At 34.9% G+C, this 25,523-nt stretch overlaps 2 protein-coding genes and 1 pseudogene across 3 annotated transcripts; 1 reads left to right on the forward strand and 2 right to left on the reverse strand.

Annotated features, from left to right (window-relative positions):
• Positions 1-11,299: 11,299 nt before the first annotated feature.
• LOC147544973 (gallate 1-beta-glucosyltransferase 84A24 pseudogene) lies at positions 11,300-13,438 on the reverse strand (annotated as a pseudogene). The gene has a single exon (XR_015223908.1). The product of XR_015223908.1 is annotated as a gallate 1-beta-glucosyltransferase 84A24 pseudogene (transcript).
• Positions 13,439-18,976: 5,538 nt separating this feature from the next.
• Positions 18,977-23,466, forward strand: LOC147544974 (protein MRG1-like). The gene is made up of 11 exons (XM_086634937.1): positions 18,977-19,262; positions 19,604-19,657; positions 19,746-19,759; positions 20,005-20,150; positions 20,275-20,310; positions 20,751-20,791; positions 21,360-21,464; positions 22,234-22,313; positions 22,448-22,617; positions 23,004-23,088; positions 23,195-23,466. Exons 1-11 carry the CDS (start codon positions 19,116-19,118, stop codon positions 23,277-23,279), a joined length of 963 nt encoding a protein of 320 aa, XP_086491063.1. The 5' UTR covers positions 18,977-19,115; the 3' UTR covers positions 23,280-23,466.
• Positions 23,467-23,538: 72 nt separating this feature from the next.
• Positions 23,539-24,804, reverse strand: LOC147544975 (transcription factor MYB44-like). Its single transcript, XM_086634936.1, has one exon. The coding sequence runs from the start codon at positions 24,802-24,804 to the stop codon at positions 23,776-23,778; it is 1,029 nt and encodes a 342-aa protein (XP_086491062.1). The 3' UTR covers positions 23,539-23,775.
• Between the last annotated feature and the right edge of the window lie 719 nt (positions 24,805-25,523).

The following is a 25,523-nucleotide window of genomic DNA, read 5'->3' on the forward strand; positions in this document are numbered from 1 at the left end:
CATACGAAATATGAAACATGAGACCCTTGATTATTTGTGGTCCAAAGCGACCGCTTTGGTAGCTTTGATCACGGGCCGCCCCTGGCATCAGCTCGCATAGTAAACTGACGATTTCTCCTATTCTTTACTTTTATTGGATTGTATGAGGAGTGTAATCCAAGTGTAAGCATCAACTGACATATACACTCAACACGATATCCAACTGAGAAGAATTTTCCCACATTAGTGTGTATATTCACCCATGGCACTATTGTTTGAAACTATTCCTTCTAACATCCTTATAGAGTGACTAGGGTATAGCCCGTGCCCATAGGGCATGGAAATTTTTATATTTATGTTATACAAAATTATTAAATATTTTGATATAATACGAATATCGAAGTAATAAAAATATATTTAAAATAATAACTCAGATTATATTGAGTTTTTTTTGGAAGTTATATTGAGTTGTTTGAAGGGAGAAAAGAGGAAAGAGAGAAAAAGAGTTAGAGAGTTTTTAGGGAGTGGGTAGGTATTTTGAATATTAAATATCTATTTTTCAAAGACTCTTTAAAATGAAGGGTCATGATTTACAAAAGAAAATTGGACGACCAAGATATATAAACCAAAGTTATGACATGGCACAAAAATCTATGTCATAGATTTCAAAGACTCTTTAAAATGAAGGGTTATGATTTACAAAAGAAAATTGGACGACCGAAATTTATAAACCAAAGTTATGACATGACACCAAAACCTATGTCATTTGTTATAATATATACTCCATAAAGCATCCACATAAAGGAGTCTACTATATCTGAATCTCTTCCAACTATAGAAATCATATCCATTACTCTTTCGCGTATGTGGAAGAAGAGTTTGCGATATAAATTTCAAAGAAGCAAATCATAACGTGGAACAACTTATTACATCTTTAAAAATCTCAATGCACACAGGAAAGACCCTTAACAAATTATCCTAACACGGTAACACCATAACTTTGGCAGAGCAATGGAATGAGCCACCCCCTGGGCTTTTAAAGATGAACTATGATGTCTCCTTTGTCAATAGCTCACTTCCTCTCTGCCAATTGTAGTTCATGATTTTGCAGGAATTCAAATTGCAGGAGAATCCAACATCTTCCTCATAAGAACAGTAGATGAAGGGGAAAGCCAAGCAGCCATGGATGGAATCAATTGGGCTAAGAAGTATGGCATCAGAAAACTACTTTTGAAGGGAGATTCACTCAACATATGCAACTTTTTCAATGGAAAACATAGTAGAGTACACTGGACAGCAAAAAGTACACACTCTCATGGAGATCAAGAAACAGGATGCCTCTTTTGAAACAATATCTTTTTTGTATGTTAATAGGTAGTTAAATTGCAAAGCTACCTCTTGGAATGGCCTGGGCTCTCTCTCACTTTCAGTCACACTTATGAAGTTCCCATGTGTTCGTTTCAAAATTGATAAGCGGTTATCTGAGCAATCGCTCTCCGCCTAATACATCAACTTCTTCTTCAGACAACTGTAAACACTGTATTATTTATATTTCAAAAGTTTACAAACGGAAAAATAAAGTTACGTCATAAGATTTAAAAACCGAAAAATACAACTTGAAACTCGTTTTTCCTTATTGTGAGTTTGTAACCCCGCAGGTTGTATCAAAAGATGTCGCACAACGGCACAAACCATCTAGGATCTAGCAGCTTTCCAGCTAACCTGCAGGCTGCAACCATAACCTCAGCCGCATAATAGAAGTTGATATCCATAGTGCGAGTAGCCGCCATCACCTATATGACCACCACTGCAATACTAGAATCGGCTCAAACCACACCCGAAGAACCAAATGAGAAAAAAAACGCATAACATGCCCAGCTTGACACCAATTTTGAGTTGTGTTGGGCCTATATCAGACCAAAATCAAATATACCAAGTTTATTTTCAAAGAAACTCAAACTATATTGATAGTTGTAAGGTATAAATTAAAAAAAAAAACTATCCATTTGTTAACAAGTAATTGCACTTAATTACAAGTAATTGCACTTAATTACAAGTAATTGCACTTAATTACTAACTTTCAAGTAAACCTATAAAGACATAAATATAATCTTTGAGAGACTAAGAAGAACTATTTCATTTACAAAATTGCATAATCAAAATTAAGATAAAAAAAAGAAGTTGTTAAGGAAAATGTCTAATGGCCATTGCCTCTCTTACTAGGTCCAGAAACTAAGGTAGCTTCGTAGCTATCATTTTGAGAAGATTGCTTAGAATTATTGGTGGAGACTCTGAACTGAGAAAATCTAACCGAATCATCTTTTATCTTCTCACAACCACTTGTCTCATCGTCGTTCCTCTTTGTTGTTGTTGTTGATCGAAGAAATCTACACTCAACAATACGAGGACATATGGATATAACAACCATTATCAATACTAAAACCATATAAAACCTCTTCATGCTTGTTATTATATTATGAACAAAAACCATCTATCATTCTAAAACCTCCCTCTCTATATCTATCTATATATAGATATAGACTGTGTATAGTGAGAAAGAGATAGAATTTGTCAAGTTAGATGAGGACGGCAAAGGACTTTTGTGAGGTGTGACCTTTTTTGCATTTTCCTGTCTCAACCTCTTTTTGTATAGAGGTTAGGTATTATATCTCTGTGAGGTGTCTAAGTTGACTTGATTTTCATTTTTCACATTTAGGCTGCTCTTGTTTGACTTATACTTTGATTTTGTGAAAGTGGGTGATGCATGGGTAAGAAGGTTGTTGCCCTGTACCGACATTGTGGCCCTCCCACAGGCCAATACCTAAAATGGTCAGCCCAGATGGGCCAAGTATAATTCCCCACCTGGACCAACCAGGCCACCCGTGTGGCTTGTGCTCTGTCCACTTTTTCCAGCTAACTGGGTATGCAAACACCTTATGTGTAATGGGAATAGGAATTAGGTCAAGATTTAAAGAAGGACTAGGGTTGTTTATTCCGTTAAGATTTGGGAATTCAGAGGCGCAGGCAAAAAGGAAATTTGGCCTAAACTTTTTGAGTTCATGACCAATAAATAAAGATTGTAACATTGATCTTTTTGTTGTTGTTGATGAAGAATCAATATTCAATAATGTGAGGAAAGTCGAATATATCGACTAGATTTGACATTCCACTTCTTGTAAGTGGAAAAGAAAATATACAAGGATTACATCATCATTATACCAAACACACTAATGCAGTTTAATTTTTAATTGTTCTTTTGTTAGATTTTCATCCGAAAGATCAAATTAAGGACGAAAAACTAAAATTTTACGAAACAAATGTAGCTTGGAAGCATTAAGTTTGAGAAGAGTGATGGTTATAATTATCTGTTGAGACGGTGAAACGGAAAAACCAAACAAATCACTTATCTCTCATTTTTCACAACCACTAATCTCATTGCTCAAAGTTGGAGAGCTCAAAGAGCTCTCTAGCGGACAACTAATTGAGGTCATTTTGGCACGACCAGCATATCACATTAAACACAATGCGAAAATTCTTTATGTTTTTAATCAGGAAAATGTGAAGTTCGTCTTTCTGGGTATTGTGATTTACTTGTTGTATGTATATAGCAATGAATTGGGTTTTCTTTTTGTTCATTTTAAAATTGATCTCTGAATTTAATTCGTGGTTTACTTGCATAACATGAATTCTTGTCGTACACAACTTATCACACTTTCTATAGAAACCATCTTTCTCCTTCTTATCGTATTGTATACGTATGAGAAAAGGTAAGGTAGGAGTAGAAGTGAGGGGATACTTTAGAATCACTGTTTTCCTATTGTCTCTAAAATTATTATAGATCGAATATTGATACAACAAACTTACAACAATTATACAAATACAACATATTCCAGTGGTCAAGATCTTTTCAACAAATTCTCAAACTATATACAAAAGTAATAAACAAAATTGCAGTACAACAATCATCATGTTCCCAAACGATGTCAAATTATTATGTAATTTGCTCCAAGAAACCAGCATCATAATCTAAAATAGTATTAAATGAGCTTTTGCTCTTCAATAAATGATAATTTGTGGTAATCAAACATCTCAAAAAATAGCATAAATTTCAACATAGAGGAACTCTGTTTAATTAGTACTTTTAGGAAAGAATTGAAAACAGACGGATCCAAAATTCTATCAAAGAACTCCAAAAATCAGTAAATTGAAGGAATTCCAAATCCGACAATGACTTCATCTTTACCACCTTTATTTGTTTACTACTAAGTTGGTAGACTTTGAAATGAAATTTTCAATACTCTTTTTTAAATTTGTAAACATTTAAATAACTTGTCTAGTCTGTGTTTATGAAAAAGATAACCAGTATTAACTTTTGACTCTTTCAAGTTTCAGCTTTTGAATTTCTAATCCACATCCATTTCTTGGAGAATTCCAACTTAGTTTGGTAACACGAGAGCTTGCGACCACGCAACTAGGTCTATTTGTCTAGATTTGTCACATGCCACTGGCAACTCAAGTTCATTTTGAACGATACGGTCCGAAGTTGCAGCTTAATTTGGCCGAGTTCAACTATAAACTATCAGAAACAACTAAGGTCAAGGTCAGAGTTGATATCTAAGATTTGAATGTCCAAAATAAGGTTTTATTATCCACAGGTGATGTGAGCTTCCTTGACCCATGCAAATTGACCTAGCTAGCTAGTAAAGTATTCTTCATGATTTGGGTCCATGTTGATTCTTTCTCCCCCTTTTTTTTAATTCTTAACAATAAAATGATTTTCATTTTAACCTTCTTTTGGTTTAAAATATAATTATATGGAAAAAAAAATATATTATATATGAATCAAATTTAGACTCTCTAACCGAACCGAGTTACTGAGACAACATACTTGGACCGATGTTACGACCCATTCCAGTCAAATAGAAAAATTCTTAAACTTAATTTACTTATCTTAATTTAGAAAGATGAAAATTGAGTACTTGGGGTAGGTTGAGTGGGAAGGCAGGGAACAAATCAAGATTATTGTTAATTGTTAGGTAAAAGTGAGTCAAAGAAAATATCAAACAATAGACTTAAATTGGCACAAAAAAGGGACAACACAAACACAAAAAAGAATGAAATTGATAAAGACTAGTTATTTATTTAACAACAAAAACCTACCAAATCATACTAAAAGGGAGAGAAGAATGTTTAAATTTCATTTATTTTAGGCCTACTTCTTGACTTCTCTCCATCTCCTTTGAAGCTATTTCAAAGTCAAAATCTTGTGCATATACCCATTCAAACCCAAAAACACTATCCCTCCCAAGCCAACTACTATCTCTACAACTTTCTCCCCCTCCAAGGATTTCAAACAACTAAGTCAAATCCCTTGCATATAAAATCTCTTCAAGGGCTATTTTCTTTAGCACACCACTATCTCATAGGCTCCCAAGTTCCAACTTTTCTAAACTCTCATATTCTTCTCTCAACAACAAAAAAGTACACAATGAAGAAAAATCTCAATATTTTTGTCTTAAATTTAATCTTCATCATCATCTATACTTTCCTCATTATTTCTTGTTCGACATCGGTTGAGGGTTCAAGGCCTCTCCATGAAAATCCTTCTCCTACATCAATAAGCAACCATTTCAGGACAAGACAAGCGTATTCTGGTCCAAGCCGTCGCGGAGCTGGTCACTGATGAATCTCATCATGGAGCTAGCTAGATCTCTTATACTAATCACAAAAACAACTTTTTTTTGTTGAAAGTCACAAAAACAACTTAACAACTGATTTTATTTATTTATTTAAGTTTTGCTTGATTTTGCTATACGCGAATTGTGTTTAGTGAAGTTGTTTTTTAAGAGGTGGACCTGTTTTCAGTAACTCGAAGCCGATATGAAAAGAATTTGATTCAAGCTATCAACAACAATAGAGACTATACAATGAAGATATATATGGAGTCATTGGTAGGATCTTATGTACATTATTTGAGTCTAAAAATGAGTCTTATCAATTCTCTAAGGATTATAAATTGTTTAAGAGATCATTAAACTTTTTGTACAATTTTTATACTATGTATAAGATGTGGCATTTTGATTCTATGTAATTAAATTTTGATGTGTTAAGGAAACATACGAAATCTTTCTTTAGGTTTCTTGTTTAATTCCATCTTATTGTTTTGCACTATAATAATCTTTGGTTGATCCTCAACTTCAAATATTTGTATATTCACATCTTGTTTTATAGGCAGGACCAACCCCATGAGAAATGATAATGCTCATTATGTGAATATTGTAATGCCAAATATTCTGCAAATAAAATGTAAACAGAGATAACAAAGGAGATGTAAACAAACATGTTTTTGAGTTTTCGTATACTATGTTCACATTAATTGCTATATCTTGGACTACATTGTTTTTTTCTAACAGAATGCTATTTGGCCAGAAAATGAAAGTCGGCCACATGTCGAAAGTTGATGTGGTCGGTTCCCATTGGTCCGAACATGTGGAGAGAAAAACACCCAAACCAAAGGGAGTCGGCCACATAGACTTTCGGGCCTACGATCGGTCTCTATTTTCAGGCCAAATAGGATTTCTCCCTTTCTATAGAAAAAAATCAATTTTCTATATGGAGATCACCTCTTCCTTTTTTTTTACTCATTTTTCGTGCTCTCCTCCCCCTCCTGGCCTCTAAGAAATATCTGTCCACCTCTTTTCTTGTTACCAATTCTTGTCGATCTTCTCCATCATCACTAGTACTATAAGAATCTGTTGATCTCAGAGTTGGTGGGGGGAATTTGGAGGTCGAAAGTGGACTTTAAAATTGTGGCCTAGATCCATTTCACTTAAAAGAAATGTTGCATATGTAAAGCTTCTACAATTTCCTATCACCTAATGTTGGGCTTAAACATGAGACTGGCATTAATAATGAATTATGTCTTCTGACCCAGACGATTTAACCGAGTTACTCGGGGAACGGTTCAGGTAGAACCCAAGCAAATCCTTAGCCGAAACCTCAATTTAGTGGGTAAATGAGTAACTCGATGAACTCGGCCGAATCAAGCCGAGATTGACCTAACTACAAACTTTGGGAGTCAATAGCTTGATTTTTAGTTTCCTTTTCTTTTTACACAGAAAACAAATAAGTAAAAAATTAGAAACTGAAATAGCAATGATTGTTTGGGAACAGAGAAAAAAAAAACAGTTTTCTTCTTCTATTTCCTTTTCCTTCCATCACTTCCTAAATTAAAAATAGATAAATGCTAGATGAAGCTGCACAATTGCTTCAAAAAGCTATTTACTAGATACAATCATTTACTTTTTATTAAATTGCTAAACAATACCAAAAATTAATTTATTGGTTTTATTTAGTAAATAATTTTTTGAATCTTAAATTGCTAAATACAACTATATTTTAGCTTCCCAAAATTATTTACTAGACACAACCTTTTCTATTATTACATTATTAAACAAAAACAAAATTAGTTGTGTTAGTGTTATCTAGCAAATATTATATTGAGATTATAGAAAAAACATTACTACAATTTAGACCCGATAAATAAAAACTATTAGGATTATAGAAGATGCTTTGTGATTTTATGTATAGCCCTCGGACTTGATAAACCAAACTTCAAAAGGGTTGATTTTTTTTTGTGATTTTATGTATAGCCCTTGGACTTGATAAACCAAACTTCAAGGGGAGATGCTAGAGTGCCCAGTTTTTAGCCCATTAAAATGCCCAGCTGACGTGGAATCACTAAAAGACAAGGTTTTTTCAAAGTTTGACTACGGTGGGGACCGCTTTTATTTCCAAATGAGGAAATTTGGGCATTTTAATGGGCAAAATTGCTGGGCACTCTATCATTTCCCAACTTCAAAAGGGTTGATTTTTTTTTTGTCAGAGGAAAAGATCCATTTAATGAATGACAGAGAAAAAACTAACTATCGCAAATTGGAGTCATCGGAGTCGATTATATCTGATTTTTTCTTATAGTGAAAGGCAGCAGAACCGCTGAGCTCCTGATGGTCCACCGAATGTTCTCCTAACTGGGAGGTCGGCTAGAAAAAATCAACCCTGCAAGACGCCCTTGGCATGGACAGATCAGCCGTGGGGTCTTCAAAGGAGTGAGGGGGGTCCACACAGGTTCGGCCAGTGCCTTACGCCCAGAGCTGGGGAGGCAGTAGCACCAAGCGACCTATCAACTTAATCCCGAAACTTCTAGAAGTACCTCAGTCGGTCATACATCTCGAAGTGTTTAAGCTAGCTTGGACTCTAAGTATCTAAAGGAGGAAACTTCTCCGTTAGAGTCTATCACACCGGCAAGATATCTACTGAAAATCCTTGAACTTAGGAACTTCCACTTATCAAAATTCGGGATAGACTCTGAGAGAAACCCTAGATACTCAAGGGAGGAAACTTTCCCTTCGGATTGACGGCAACCGCCTCACCACCGCCAGGGCCGGCCCTGACTTTTGTGAGGCCCGAAGCGAACTAAGAAAATGTGGCCCGAAGCGAACTTTGTGTATGTAGATAGGATTATTTTGCCAAAGGTCCTTAGGTCATTTTTCCATCAATTTTCTAAATCTTAACTATGCAAGTAAATTTTCACGAATTTGCACATAGTAAGTTTTTTTTTTTGAGTTCCACCAGAATTTTTATTTATATGTAGGCATTCAATCCAATACGCTATATGGTTTTGAGACTTTTCACTCATTTGAGTACAACATGGGATTCATAGTAAGTTTTATAGAAGTTCACATATTATGCAAGATTTACACGATGCAAAAGTTTTTACATTGTGCACGAGTTTGCTCAAGCAGTAGAATTTCGAAAAGTATTTAAACATACTTTTAACCCAGACAAACATGAAATTCTACCCAAGTTTTTGTATATACAGAAATAGCAAACATCTTAACTACTTTCATTAAACTTGCGTAAAAGAAACCTTACAAAATCATTTTGTACTAAAAAGTCTTTCAAAATTTAGTTATTGATATCTTAATTCTCTGAAAGGTTCTTGGTAATTTAATTAATGGGATATTCATTTCCATTGGCATCCATAGGTTGCTGCACATCTCAAAATCCTCTATAATTTTTTTTAACCCTCGAGGATAATGTCTCCTTAAACTTGTGAAAGTGAGATGAGGAGATAGAGGAATGATCAAGAGAATGAGATATGATTAAGAGATGCAAAGAGAAATAAAAAGGGAGAGAGAGTATGTATGTTTGTGTTTATGTGTGCGACTTGCAAGTAGATGGTCGACCGACACTTGTCTTCGAGACATGAAGATGGTTTACAGTAGAAAGAGAGAAAATAATTGTAAAAAGAAATGGTAAAAAGAAACTGAAAACCAAAAGCTAAAGTTAGTTGATTGTATGGGGGGTTTGGGACCAAATTTAGTTGCTTGTAAATATGGGGGTCAAAGTTTGTAATGAATTACAATTAGGGGCTACATTGGAAGTAACCCTCTCAAATAAGTAACTTGAAAGCCACGTGTAACCTAATACCGAGAGTACAAATTAGGATTGAAATGTGGGCCTCAGGGTGTCAAGAGTTTAACGGTCAAATGTTATTGCTCTTTCTTTCTTTGTGGGGCCTTGTTCTGTTAAATTATTTTGCAGGCACCCCAAAATTTCAAGGTTATTGAGGCCCCAATATTTGGTGGCCCAAAGCGAGGCTTTGCTCGCTTCGGGCCAGGGCCGACTCTGACCACCGCCACTGATCACAGTCCCTAACATCGCCTATAAAAGACCCCCCACATCGTCCTTCACAGGACACGATCTCTTTACCCAAAAAGATCACCAGAAACTCAAAGTTCTCATAACTCGCCCCCAAAAAGGATCAATCAATATTCATTCTTTTACTGCAAAGAGCAATCTGACTGGCTTGAGCGTCGGAGCGATTTTCGAACGCTTTACAGGTTTTCCCCCCTAGGGAACAGACGAACAGGAACAAAGAGTTGAAGCAAGGAGTAAGGAGCAAGGAGCGAGGAACAGGAGCCAGGAGCTGGAACAAAGAGAAGCAGAGCTGAAAGTAGAAGCACGGAGCTGATCAATCCCCCAACTTAACGGAGGATTCGAACATAACGGAGGTTGTCATACATCAACTCTCTATTTCATACTGATCTAACGGAAAGCCATTGTTTGACATCAGTAGTGTTGGTTTAGCAATTTAAGGCAAGTATTCAATTAGTTTTATTTAGTTATTTTGTCTAATAATTTTTTTAGAGTTGTGTATAGGTAGGAGGAGAAATTCAGTTATACTTGATTTTTGGTGTTGGTGTTAGTTTGCAATTTAGGACACTATTTTTATTATTTTTGTTTAGATATTTTTGTCCAATAGTTCGTAAAATTGAAGTTGCGTATAGCAGCATTCTTAAAAAAAATGAGATATTATTATTCTGTTCTTTCTGTTTCTTCCCTCTCAACCTTGTATTATTCTCTTTCTTTTTTTCCCCTTTCTTCATCTCTTCCTAAAATGAAAAGAGGGAAAAATTATTTGTTGTAAAATTGTTATCAATTTATAGAAAATGATGTTTGACTAACTGGTTGATTCCGAGCCCAACTCCTTTGGCTCATAATAGTGATACTTCAAAAGGTAATATTTTCTTTAAAATATAAATATATTTAAAAAGGTTAGTTCTTTTTTGGGCTCCAACAATGACAACGACCATGACACACTAAGAGTGGAGACAATGAACAAGTGATTAGAATGCGATGGTATAAATTTGTGGAGGAGGCGAAGAGTTCGAACTAACAAATACACTAGGCCAAGAATCAAGAAAACTTTGCAAATTTGTAGAAGAATTAGAGAAGCAATCTTTTAAGAGAAAAACACCAATACACCATCACGAAATACCACATGAAGAGAAATATATTTACGATTGTTAGTACGATCAATACACTTAAATCCTCTATAACGAGGATTGTACCCAATGAAAACACATGGTATATTCGGTAAAAAAAAAAATAGTAGTAGGTGCATATGAACATAAAAAAGAAACCCCAAACACCCAAAATTACCAACTATGGTAAGAGGAATGAGACTTGCCAAATATGAATGAAGATGAGTAGTCAAGCACCATAATAGCAGCTTGAAAGGCTTTAACAAAAAAAAGTACTAGACAAGGAGCTATGAAGTAGCACACTCAAATTTATTTCAGTAACGTGACAATGTTCTCTCTACAGGACCATTCTAGAGGAGGAGTAGGGACAAGACAAAATATCTTTCAGTGCCACACTTTTCAAGATGAGTTCGAAACTAATTACTATTCCCCTTTTATTGTTTGAAGTGAATTTATTCTAATCGAGCGCTTGAAAATTCAAGAAGACATAATGAGGAACGACTAAATTCATAGACAAACATTCTGCAACGATTATGCAAGCACGAATAACAAAGGAAACATAAATAAACAACTTTGTAATTTTCGTAGGCCAAGTTCTCTTTTTTTTCAATATTTTGACAATCTATCTAAAGTCTAGAAAACCTATTATTTTTTGGTGGGGAAGTTTTAAATACGCCCTCTGTAAGTGTTATAAGCGCCTTCCACAAGGCAAATCTCACAAGAGTTTGTCAAGGAAAGAGGCGCTTTCAAAACTTACAAGATGCGCCTATAAAACTTCCTTATTTTTATTTTTTGAGAACACACATCTACAATAGTTGTGGTTCTTAGATTGAAGAATCGACTTTAAAAACAAAAACAAAATGACAATAGAATCTCACGAACCCAACTTTGTAAGATCATCAACAAAAGATTGGATATTCCGGTAAGAAGAACCACCTTCAGCCACCGCTTCCTCTGCCGCTTTCTTCCATTTTAACGCGTTTTTCTTTATCTCCACCGCCTTCTCCCCTTTTGTCACTTCGAGAATACATCTCTCCACTTCTTCTCTCGTCAACGATTCTTCTTCATCTTGTGCATCATCACTACTAGTACTATAAGAACCACCACTTCTTCTCATTCTCACTCCTACTCCATAAACATCCACCAAGAACTTGGCATTAGTTACTTGATCACCCCATTCTGGAAATGCAATAATAGGAACACCACAACTCAAACTCTCCATTGATGAATTCCACCCACAATGAGTAATAAAACAAGATAAAGCTGGGTGAGCTAGAACTTCTTCTTGTTTACACCATTGAACTACTAATCCTTTTCCTTTAGCTTCTTCTACAAACCCATTGGGTAATGACCCGTATGTGTTATCGAACACTTTTGAGGGTTTTAAGACCCATAAAAATGATAACCCAGATTTCAATAAACCCGCACACATCTCCGCTATTTCATCATTCCTTAGCGTAACAACACTACCGAAAGAAACATAGACAACTGAAGCCGGAGACTGAGAGTCTAACCATTCAAAACAAACGTCTTCCGCTTTAACCATATCTCCTCGAACTTGACTACTAACTTTGTTGTTATTGTCATCGCTCTTTCCTAATTTAAACAAAGACCCAATGGGTATGACCCGCTGGGAGGAAATATTACCAATTCCATCAATAATTTCGTGCTCTAGCTCTTCAAATGAATCAGCTAAAACACAAAATGGTTTCTCTAAGTTCTTGAACTGATTCAAAATTACTTGTTTCAAAGAATCATAAGGATTTATAGTCAAGAAACTTGGTATATCTTCGAAATTAAGAGTCGGTAAACCAGGAAGATTAAGGGTAAGATCTTTTTGTTGAGGAGTTGGAAATGAGACAAGTTGGTGATGGTAATGGTGATAGATTGAATAAACAGCACAAGACTGAACCCATAAAACAGCAGAAGGTATACCTAGATCAGCAGCAACTTCAGAAGCCCATGGAACAAATGGGTTGTTAATTATTAATGAAATGGGTCGACCCGTTTCATTAAGATGTTTAGTGAATTGAGCAAAAGATTCTTTACCTTGTGTTTCTAGTTGGTGCATTAAACTATCAAGATCTTTTCGCTTGGGTTCGTCGACATCCCAACCATCAGAGAAGAATTCAAACCTTAGTTTGTTACCATCTTCATCTGAATTCTCAGCCACGCCACTAGACGAAGTAATATCAGTTTTGTTTGCTTCTTGGATCTTCAACCCTATATCTTGAGTTGTTGAAAATGTAACAAAGAGACCCTTGGAAACAAGAACTTTTGCTAATCTAAGTAGTGGGTTGATATGGCCTTGAGCAGGGAAAGAAACCATAAGAACATGAAGGGATGGTGATATCTTGCTAGTTATTTCCATTGATCTCTCTTTGTTATCTTCCCTCTCACTCACTAAGAAAAAAATTCTCACTCTTGCTCCTTGAAAATATCAACAATGAAAATTTATTTGGGTATTGCCCAACTTGTGTGGTTATTTGTAGAATTCTTGAATATCATTGGCTGTGTAATCAATGCATTCTTTACTTGGGTATGGGCAGCTAAGAAATATTTATGGAATGTTAAAGATCTGATTTAGTTGATACCAAATGAGAAGAAGATTCGATTAATGTTAACTTTTCTCTATCAAATGTCAAAAAGTTATGTGGCTGAAAGATTGTCCCCACACTAAATACAAAATCAGAATGTGTTCAAAAAAAAAATACAAAATCAGAATGTGGTTGAAAATTGAAGTATTATGTAAAAGGTGGGAGCTTGGGTCACTCAAAGAAATGTGGGGGGGGGGGGGGGGGGAACCAACAATACATTTTTGGTGTAAGGCCCAAAAAAAATGGCCATAGTAGAACCATAAGTCCAATATTACCACAAAATCGTCAAAAAATCTAAAATTTGTACAAAACAAATCATTTATTACATGACACTGTATTTTGAGATTCACTAAGCCTATTATTTTTTGTATGGCATTGTTACCTTACTACAATAAACAAAACATACATAACCATAGGCCCACTAAACAATTAACACGTTTGTAATGCATTTGTGTATTTTGTACGAATTAAAACTAGAAATTCCTAAAAGTAGATTTATTACCTATTTTTATTAAGTTTGGACCTTAAACCCATATTTGGAACTATTGCCAGTGACCTCTCTCCCTCCAATTTGACCTGATTCACCTTATTATGTTAAGAGTTTGTATTATTTTGGGATCGAAAAATTAAGAAAAATTGCTATTTGGTCTGACACAAAAAAATTGATTGGATGACTCTAACAAGGTAAATTGCTGATGTCATGTGCGAAATTTGTCTTGCAAGACCATTTCAGATCGCATTTGTCGGGCTAAGTAGCCGTGTTGAAAAATAATACAGTATGTTTTTTGTTTACTTCATACTCACCACCACCACGTCCGGCCACCACTACCACCACCACCATCACCACATCGACCACCACTATTTTTCTTTACGTTCTCTGCCTTTCTCTCTTCCCTTCTTAAATTTTCTCCCTCTATTCGAAGGGAAGAAGAGTCGGAAATGGTGATGGTAAAGATAAAAATGACGTGAAGATAAAGATGAGAAAATAAGAACATTTTTTTCTTCAAAATACAACTAAAGTGTCGTCTAACATAATCAAGACAATAATTGGACGCCCAAAATTTTCCTTCCCCGTCATTTTTGAGATGGCCAAATCACTTGTCCTTGCAAATAGAGTAGATACTAAGGGGGAGTATTGGATTGAGACTTTCGCGGACATTTGAGAGTCCTCGAAAGTCCGAGGCATTCAAATCCAGACATTTGAGAGTCCACGAAAGTCTGAGGCATTCAAATCCAGACATTTGAGAGTCCACGAAAGTCTAAGGCATTCAAATCCAGACATTTGAGAGTCTATGAAAGTCCGAGGCATTCGATTGTCTTCCAAAATGTCTCAGACTTTGGTGGACTTCATATTTTGATGGATTTTGTGAAGGATTTGGGACAAATTTGGAAGCCAAAATGTCTTTCAAAAAACAAGAGACATTTGAAGTCCATCATGTGATCAAACAACAATAATAATATTAAAATAATAAATGTCTACCAAATGTCCACTAATGTCCACAAATATTCACAGATGTTTACGAAAGTCGAAAAATATATATTTGAAATGTTAGTATAAATATATTATTTCATGTGATGAAACAATAATAATAATATTAAAATAATAAATGTCTACCAAATGTCCACTAATGTCCACAAATATTCACAGATGTTTACGAAAGTCGAAAAATATATATTTGAAATGTTAGTATAAATATATTATTTCATGTGATTAAACAATAATAATAATATTAAAATAATAAATGTCTACCAAATGTCCACTAATGTCCACAAATATTCACAGATGTTTACGAAAGTCGAAAAACATATATTTGAAATGATAGTATAAATATATTATTTCATGTGATTAAACAATAATAATAATATTAAAATAATAAATGTCTACCAAATGTCCACTAATGTCCACAAATATTCACAGATGTTTACGAAAGTCGAAAAATATATATTTGAAATGTTAGTATAAATATATTATCTCATGTGATTAAACTATACTAATAATATTAAAATAATAAATGTCTATCCCCAAGACATTTTGTCTATGGATCAAATGTCTTGAAATGTCTATAAAGACATTTTGTCTACAAACTCAATGTCTTGAAAATGTCTTCATTTGTCTATAAAAAGTCATCCAAAATGTTTTGAAATGTCTTGAAATGTCTACGGAACATTTTGTCTATGAAAGTCCCAATCCACTACCCCTAATAGAGTAAGTAACCACAGGCTTTTGAATTGTGGTGGTTAGAAAAGGATATCGATGTTTAGTTAGTAGTGATTGGGAAAAGACATGATACTGACTTTATTTATGAGGAAAGACATTAATGTCGTTAATAAATTTTGAGCATTTATTGATGGATATTTGGATAAGAAATATGGGGTGAACAAAGGAAACCAAAGTCACACGTTATTAGGGATGATGCTCTGTTTTTTCTATGGAAATATGTTTTTCCTAAAGTATTAAAAAAAAATCTTGATAAAGATTAAAAAAGACCTAGACAGTTGTAGAGAAAAAGACTTTTTCATTCACAAACAAGTAAACAACTAATAACTTAGTTAGTAGTACATATACTTCAAAATCTTGGAGGTTCGATTATCGTATTTGTAACATTTTGTTATCAATGTTATTCTGGTGGTTACTGCAGTCAATTTTCAAGAACAAAAATCTCATTTAGAAGCAATAAAATTGACAAATTTGTTACTTTTGTTCTTCAATTTTGTGATTGAGTGTGACATTTGTGATTAACTATCAAACAATATTACATTTTGCTAATTCTGTATCCAATTCGATATGGAATGATTAACTCAAAAAAAAAAATTATGGAACGACAAAATTTGTTGAATTTCTTAAATATCATTATTACTTTCTAATTAAAAATGGTTGTACTTTATTTTACCCTTTAAAGAAAGACTAATTATTAATATGCCCCAGAAAAATGATTAACTCGTAAAATAACTCATTTTTCATATATTTTGGTTGATCAACTTTTACGATTGATTATTTATTTTATTTTATTCAATTTTATTTCTTATTTATTCATCGTTTCAAAAGCTAATGTCCTTTCAAAACTTTTCTTCCTCTCTTTTCCTTAAACCATCACGAGCAGTACTACTACTATCATCTCCATGTTTCTATTATAGTTTCTTTTCTCTCTTGTGTCTCTCTCGTTTCTTGTGTTTGGAAAATCAATAGTGAACTAACACACATACGGTGGCCAATTTAATATGACCTGGGTAATCGTTACTGCTTTGTGTATACCACAAATTCGCAATGCATATAAATTTCCGCTCTCCATTTTGTTGTTTTGCAGTGTGCAGGCATTGGGCAACTTTCCTCGTCGTTGGGAAATACACACGGTAAAAGTGTTATAGGCTTTCAATGCACACTGAAAGTGTTATCTTGATGCAATTTTTGAAGGAGTACAACGGACAACGACGTATCAGTTGCCTTGGATACACCAGAATGACGGAATGTGCTCATAAATGTCATAAAAAAAAATTTGTATAAATTCTTTCACTTCAAGGGAGTGAGAGAGACTGAGCAAGAGCCATTTTCGGCGAAAGAGATAAACTTCCAATTTGTTAGACAAAATTGGGGAAAAGGAGTAGGATAATCCTAAAGGTGTCGTCCGAAGTGTAATTGGTGTCTCTCTCAAAGCAAATTTGAGAAAGGGTGTGACACCCCTTTAAAATTCTACTTAAATTCTCCCTTCATCAAATTTTTCTTCAAAAACCCTAACCCATGTCACTGAACAAAGAAGAAGAAAACAAAATTATGTTTTCTTTCTTTTTTATAAAATTTCTCACGAAATTTCAACTAGGTCTCTGATTTGAAACCTAATTGCAAAATGCCTCCCTAATATGCACCATTTGTTGATTTAGCTTTTTTATAAAGATCCCGGCTTTAACCTGATTGCAAAATGCCTCTCAAATATGCACCTATTGTTGATTTAGCCCCTATTTTGACTTAGTCTAAATTCAAATGCTCCCTCATCTAATTAACTAAAAGAACTCGGGATATTACAATCCTCCTCCCATTAAAGAAATTTCGTCCTTGAAATTTGGGTTAACTCGCAATTTCTCCAAAGAATCTCTCGACTAGGCTCATTTTCCTTTCACGACTCAAACCAAGTCATATTGCAACTCCTCTTTATCACGCCACACTATAATGATGAACTCGTGACTCCATCAATAGATACTCTTGTTCTTGTAACTTGCGAGCGTATTCAGATAAAATCATATCTTTCATCACACTTAGATTCTTCACGCATCTGAATATTTGAACCTCTTCATAAGTTCTCATCTTGTATGTCTTTCATAAGGTTATGGTCACACCATTGCGATCACAATACTTCTTAAGTACTTTAATATGTAGTTTCTTCATTACTCAATGACGTTTCTCATATTACTGGTCCGCTTAGCGTAGCTACTCCTAGCAATGTTTTCATATGAGAATCACCTGCTCGAGTGACTTAGGCTTACAAAATTTTACCTCAACACCATCCATATCGAACAAGTTGACCACGGATACAAATCCTTGCCCAAATGAACCTATATATACACATGTCTTGTAAAAAAAAAAATTAAGTTCGCAATTGTCGGTCTTTATGAACTTGTAACTTGTCAAATGTCAACTACACTAGCCTCCTCGGACACTTCTGTCTTTGATACTCTAACAACATCAATATGTCGACTTGCCCAAAATTCACCATCAAAACCTCTAATCACTTGGTCTTTCATACCACCTTGTAAAGCAATGAAGGAAATAAACGACCATCGTAAACCATCCACCTAGTCTTCTTTTTGCGAGTAAAACTAAGTAAGTAACGAAAATCACAAAAAAAAAAATCTAATACATATATATAACATATTTTACTCTTTGGTAGTTTTTAATCTTGAAACTTTTAGACACTAATCTTGGTCATTTTTATCTTTTTGTAAATTCTAGAACAATCAATGCTTTATATCATACACGACTAATCGGTCACTAGAACTAATTGTGTTTGATACCAACTGTGACGCCTCTTTGAAATTCTACTCAAATTCTTTCTTGACCTAATTTTTCTTCAAAACCCCTAACCCTTGGCATCGAACACAGAGGAAGAAAAATTAATTTTTCTTATAAAGGTCCCTAATTTTTTCCTGGTTGTAAAATGCCCCACAATAACCATCATTTGTTGATTTAGGCCCTATTCTAACTTAGTCGAAATTCAAAATGGTCCCTCATCTAACTAAAAAACTTGGGACGTTATAAAGGGAGTGCGAGTAAAATAGGGCCCTATAGCAGTTTATAGGGGCACATTTAAATTACCCAAAGTAGCATACCAATACCATGTGTTGGGACTACTGAATACCAAAAATGTATGGGTGTTGGGTTAACCGTGTGGGTGAATAACAAGAACCTTGTGCATAAAATTTCTCAATCTTGGGTTCCCTTACGAGTCATGACAGTCCTAACCCAACCCAACCCACTTGACTTTTGACTACATTTGGTAATCTTATGATCTATAATCCTAGTACACTAATTATCATATCTAATGATTTTAATTTGAGGCGCCAACAAGAGATCCTTTTTCCCTCTAAAAGACCTGAGAAATAAAAACCATTCACAAACTGCAAACCACCAGAGAAATAGTATAAACAAACCGTCGCCGGAGGCCGGAGCTCAGTTTACATAATAATAATCTCCACACACTTTCCCCCTTTCCAAATCAAGATGAAAAACCCTAAAATTGAAGCTAAAGAAGATATTGAAACAGACGTCGTCGATACTAAAACCTCTGATCCTTCTTCAGATTCCAGCACATTTATCGAGGGCGAAAAAGTTCTTGCTTATCACGGAACTCGCATTTACGAAGCCAGGGTTTATGATCTTATCTTCTCTTTTCGATTTTATTTCCCCAATCTAACAGTTTCTTTATAATGATTCTTGTTGTTATTTCTTTTTTTCAGTTTAAATGTAGTTTTCATGGTAAGAAGTTGAAATTTGATAAACCCTAAATTTTTTTTTTTTTAGGGTAATTCTTGTTAGGACTTCTTGAATTCTTAATTAAGAACTGATTTTTCATTTTCAGTTCAATTGGTAGAGATAAGATTCAAAATTCTAGGGTTACGTTGACTGAGTAAAACGAACATTAAACCCTAGTTGAAGCGAAGTAAAACTATGTAGGTCTCTCTTTATGTTAACATTTGGAAAAATTGCAGGTTCAGAAAGTGGAGTCTCGAGAGAAGGATAAGAGATATTTTGTTCATTACCTTGTAAGTATAGCTAATCTTGAATATTATTGAACAAAAATGAATAATTGGCAATTTCCATCCTTACTGATAAATTCTCTTGTTTTCGTAGGGTTGGAATAAAAAGTGAGTACCTTTTTCTGCTCTTTTTTCTTACTTACACAATCATGCATGCCACTACACTATTATATCTTCTGCTTTAGTTTAGAATTTTCGGAATCGAAGTTTAATTTATGGGTAACTTGTTTGTGATTAGAGCTTTTGGCTTGTAAGAAGTTGTATGACCTTTATATGATTTTCATTTTATGTTGATATAGCATACTTTCGACTCCCAATTTGGGGCAGTATTATTGAATCTTTGCAATCAACAGTTGGGATGAATGGTTAGAAATGGATCGTTTGTTGAAATTTTCTGACGACAACATTCGGAAGCAAAAGGAACTTGCTGATAAGCAGGGTGAGGACAAGAATGTCAAATCCAGGCATTCATCACAAATGAAGTCGAAAATATCTACTGGTGAGTTCTTCTGCTTCACTGAAAGTTAGATGGAAGTTCGAAACAGGTGCAGTTTGTTGTTTATCCTGCATTATTGATTTGCACCTCTATGCATAACTCTCTATGTTTTCTCATGGATTTGTAGATATTAAAGTGGATATGGAGGATTCTAAGAACTATGGTATGTACTTGTGGATATTGTTTTTGGAGTTTGCCTTTCTTAACTTTCAGATGCGTAGCCAAACAATCATCGAACATAAACTCAATGATGCATTATTGTTGGTTGAATGCTTTGTAATTGTTCCCATATCAAGTTGTTCATGTTTATCACTGCACTTCAAGATATTGAAGTACTGGCACCCCGTTGCTGTATGAAATTGCTTTCGGTTGCATGCTTACGAGCAAAGATTCCTTGCCTTATGACCTTTACAAATAAGAAATTTCTTTTACAAATGAATTCCAACTGTGCTAAACTAAAGGAACATATACAGCGAAGTGATGAGACTATATTGGCGTCTGTTATGAAAGTAAAATATCATCTATAATGATCATAAGTTTTTAAATAACATAACAGAAGGTGCAGTGGTTTATGAAATGTCTTCTCTAATATTTTTGTTGCAGTGGGTAAAGGCAAGAAGCGGAAAGCTGACTCCAGCATTGAGGTATATTGCTTAAACATGTTTGGTATTCCTCAATAGCATGGCACTAAATTTATCTAAAAAACAAAACGAACCCAGACCAATCCCCCATCTATATGTAGCTCGCAATCAGGGATCTTTTTATTTTGTAAGCTCCAAATGTACTAAATCCTTAGAGGACGACCCGGACGAGTGAACACGACTCAGTTGCACAAGCGCTTCTTCTAAAGTTGCAGCTGCAGATACAGGCAATGCCTCATGTTGCAGTTTCATTATGCGCTGCACTGTAAAAAACACAACAACCCTTTTCCCCTCCAGTCTTCTGGCCTTGTTTTTAACTAGCCTTGTGTATAGTGTTAGGGCTTCCTAATTTATAGTGATCTTTATCTCGGAGACTACTTACCCACATTGGGCTCTTGATCTTGAAGTAGATTTAAGTGGCTAAAGAATCATGGTTATTCTGTGTATTTGTGTGGATTTTCAGGCTGTTCATTGACAGAAATTACATCCATTTCTTTAAATAATCTTTCACTTTCATCTAATTTGCATACAATGGAGACCTAATATTATCTCCTGAGGTTATCATTGTTAGGAGAAGGATACTGTTTCCGATGAAAAGCTTGCGAAGATCCAGATTCCAGCAACGCTAAAAAAGCAACTAGTTGATGACTGGGAATTTGTAGCCCACCTGGGTAAGGTAGTTAACATTCCATGCTATCGTGCTTGTTTTCTATATCTATTCATTAATTATAATTTTAAAAGATCGCGCCCAAATTTCACAGTTGCTACAAAGATACCCTAGATATATGTATTATTTTTTAATTGGTTCTTTTATATATGCTGCTAATGTAATAGCTGAAAGTGCACGCCACTTTTTGATATTTTATGCTAAACCCAATTCATGTTTGATATTTCTAACAGTGGATCTATGTATTACTATGAACCACCACTACTTAGATTTAGACACTTCAAGTGGCCGGGTGTCGTTATTTAGTTTTTAATCTTTTATCTAGGGTTAAAGAAGTGAATAACAAAAGGAGTGGCCATAAAGGGGTTACAATGGTACCGAAGTAATAAGCTTGGCACCTGAGAAGAATAAACATGATATAAACTAATAAGGAAGAGGAAATTTTATGATGCTTTCTTGTTTTCCCATCTCCCAAGCTGGTGTAACAATGTGCATCATGACCAGCTTGGTTCACGAAATGTTCGTGTAGGATTAGCTATTTCTTATGGCCAAAGCATTAATATTGCTCAAAATAAGCTGTATGAAACCTCCTCTACTTCTCCTACACAAGTTCATATCCAAATTTGTGATTGTCTTTTAGTTTTGCAAGTGACTACTACAGTTAATTTGCTCGTTTGTAAGTGACCACTAAAGTTTCTTCTTGATTTTCATCTTGGTGTTCATTCAGAAATTGTGTTAAGGATAACGAATTAGTAACTGTGAACTTATTATTCTTCAGCTTGTTAAGCTTCCACGTTCTCCTTGCGTGGATGAAATATTGAAGAAGTACCTTGATTTCAAATCAAAGAAGGATGGCATGTAAGTACCTTCTTGTTACCTGAAAATGGATTCTCCTCGGACTATGCTTGTTCCCTCTATGATATATATTTTACTGAACCAGGTCAATGTATTTAAGATCAACCTGTTATTTCTGTATGTGTTATTCGGCACAGGATTGGTGAATCAATTGCGGAAATTTTGAAGGGGTTACGTTGTTACTTCGACAAAGCATTGCCAGCCATGCTCTTGTATAAAACAGAACGCCAACAGTATCATGAAGCAATTACAGATGATGTTTCTCCTTCAACTGTATATGGTGCTGAACATTTACTACGCCTTTTTGGTAAGTACCTACCTGCACATGTTCATTAAGGAAAAATATCTAAAACAATACTTCCTTTCTTTTCGGCACACCTCCTAAATTCTTTTTAGGATTACATATAGGGGGGTCAATGGGTACTTCTTCAACCGAGTACCAAATCAAACCTGAATCGTTTCTACTAGTCATGTTTCCACATGGAGACATTAATACTCTGGTACATTACCCGATTGAATTCGATGATATTTTAATAACATTTTAGACACAACCCAATGATAAGTGATACCCAAGTATTTGAAAGGTTTCTATTTTGTTAGTACTGGAGTGGTTGGAAACTTGGAACTGAACCATAAATGTTAATAGGCTAAGGTTCTATTGATATGCTACAAAATTTGCTGGTGTTATTGCAGTTAAGGTTCCAGATATATTGGCTTCTGCAAGCATTGAAGAGGAAACATCAACACAGTTGCAGCAAAAACTACTTGATTTGCTCAAGTATGAAATCTTCCATTAAAATTAACATCACTTTCATTATTAGTTTAGGGCATCAGAATAGCTGTGACAATCGTTAAACCTATTATTGTTGTTGTTGATTTAACAGATACTTGCAGAAGAATCAGAACACTTTCTTCCTCACTAATTACGAAGGATCCATAGGTGGAGAAAAAAGTGGGAAGAATGAATAGAACAGAAAATACTCGGCCATTTTAATTGATTTAGAGGTCGAAAGTAGTTGTTGTAAATTCTATTCATTTCTTTGTTGTGTTTGTCTAACCGTACTGATTAAAAAACTAGTTCAAATTTCCAATAGGTACATACATATTCTACTTCCCAATTTTCAAATCCTGATTTCCAATTTTTGAGATTGCTTTCCACAGTTTTTTTGAATTTATGAACTGATTTTGATTAATTATTAACCTTACAAAGCTAATTTTGACACTTAAATTTCAAAAGTTATCATCTTTTGCTTGAAGGTGTTTTAAACATGAACTGAACTTCTAAAAACTAGTTTGATCTTCTTGACATAAGATCAATCTTCCTAACCCTAAATTTCCTCTTTTTTTTTCTTAATTTTTATTTTCATGTATATTACAAAAATTATCAAATATTTTCTGAAAAGATGTCTTTCCCTCTTCTTTTTCTCTTCTTCAATGACTCAATCTTCTCTTCTTGATTAAAATTTCATTCAATTTTGCCAACTCCAATTCTCTTCACCCCAACATTTCTTATCCCACCATTATCACCACCTTGAAAGCACATCCCATTCTGTTCTAACCCTAACATATAATTCCTCACTTCTTTCTTGATCATCTCTTGCATCACAGACAAAAACTCAGAACTAAATGGGGCATATGATTTTCCAACTACTTCCTCTGTTGTGGGTTTCAATCCAATTGCAGGAAACTGCCTTCCATGAACAAATGTTGGAGTTAAATTAGGAAGTGGTTGAATAGATTGGATGTGTTTCAATTGACTAGGGTTTAGTGCTGCTGCATGTTTGGATGAAGAAGAAGATGATGAAGTAATTGGATATGTATCAGTAGAATCCGATCCAGGTAGAGAGAGAGTCAATGAAGTAGGTGGATCAAGATGATGATTAATAGATGAAACTTCAAATTGTGGAAGAGGTAAAATCCCACCAGTTCTAGCAACAGGTCTATAAAGATGACAAGATGATGATAATATTGGAACGCTAGAATCACTTAAATCAGATCCAGAAGGACTTCCAGGACTAAGATGATTAAATCCTCCTGATAAATTCCCATCATCATCTAAACTCTTCGTTCTCTTCAAACTCTGTTCTTGATCTTCACCATCACCACCACCACCACCACTACATCCACTTCCAGTCATTGAACAACACTTCCTTTTCAATGTTGAATTCCAGTGATTTTTAATGGCGTTATCAGTTCTACCACATAGAAGACGAGCGATTGTTGCCCATTTATTACCAAACTTAGCATGAGCTCTCATGATCGTTTCATCTTCTTCAATAGTGAAAGCTCGATGTTCTACCTGAGGAGATAACTGATTACACCACCTTAATCGGCAAGACTTGCCGGATCTTCCTGGTATTGATTTACTAATCAATGACCAGTTCCTCGCTCCATGTTTCTCTACTAATCTCTGTAGTGAATCATCTTCTTCTGGACTCCATGGTCCTTTAATCCGATCTTGATCTTTTCTAGATACAGATGAAGGTAAAGCCATTCTAGAGAGATAGATAGACCTCACTGATTCGTTCAAAACCCTAACCCTAAATTTCTAAAAATAGGAAGCTTGAAGATGAAGGTGAAAGGATTGCCGTATCGCTCTTTTCTTTTGCTTGCTTATATGAAGAGAAACAGAATAAGAAGTTGGATTGTATTTAAAGGACTGAATGTGAGTCACCGGTTGAAACGGTATTAATTACCGGCAATAACAAGTTGGTACCACCGCTTCTTCCAGGCAGGCGGTTGCGTGTACATTCAGTTGTCCGTTGACAGACGTCGCTTAAATAGGCATTCAGTTTTATCTAGTCATCTTTCTTTGCTAAAAGCATGACAGTTTCAAATCCAACGGCTGTGAATAGCTAGAAGACTGCTTTCAATAATCTTTGGGTTTTAGCAAATAACCAAAGGCGTTGATATATCAATGATGTGATAAGCACGGTAGCTGCCAAATCAAACAAGAGCAGGCCTAAAGTCCATCTGAACTATGGTCTAAAGTCCAACTAACTATGACCTAAAGTCCATTTACATTATTTATGCCTTAATAACCCCAAGTTCAATAATCCAGAAATTAGGTCAACAGTTGGTAGCCCAAGTGGTTCTAAGGTGTTGACATATACTCCAGAAAGTACTAGAGGTCCCAGATTCGACGTTCGAATACAGAGAAGGTGTAATCTTTGGTTATTTGAATTGGGATTGTTAGTGTGTAAATAATTTAGT

Source organism: Eschscholzia californica, unplaced genomic scaffold, assembly GCF_041429995.1.
Source record: "Eschscholzia californica isolate CP2 unplaced genomic scaffold, dmEscCali1.0.p SCAF_4, whole genome shotgun sequence".
Taxonomy (NCBI): domain Eukaryota; kingdom Viridiplantae; phylum Streptophyta; class Magnoliopsida; order Ranunculales; family Papaveraceae; genus Eschscholzia; species Eschscholzia californica.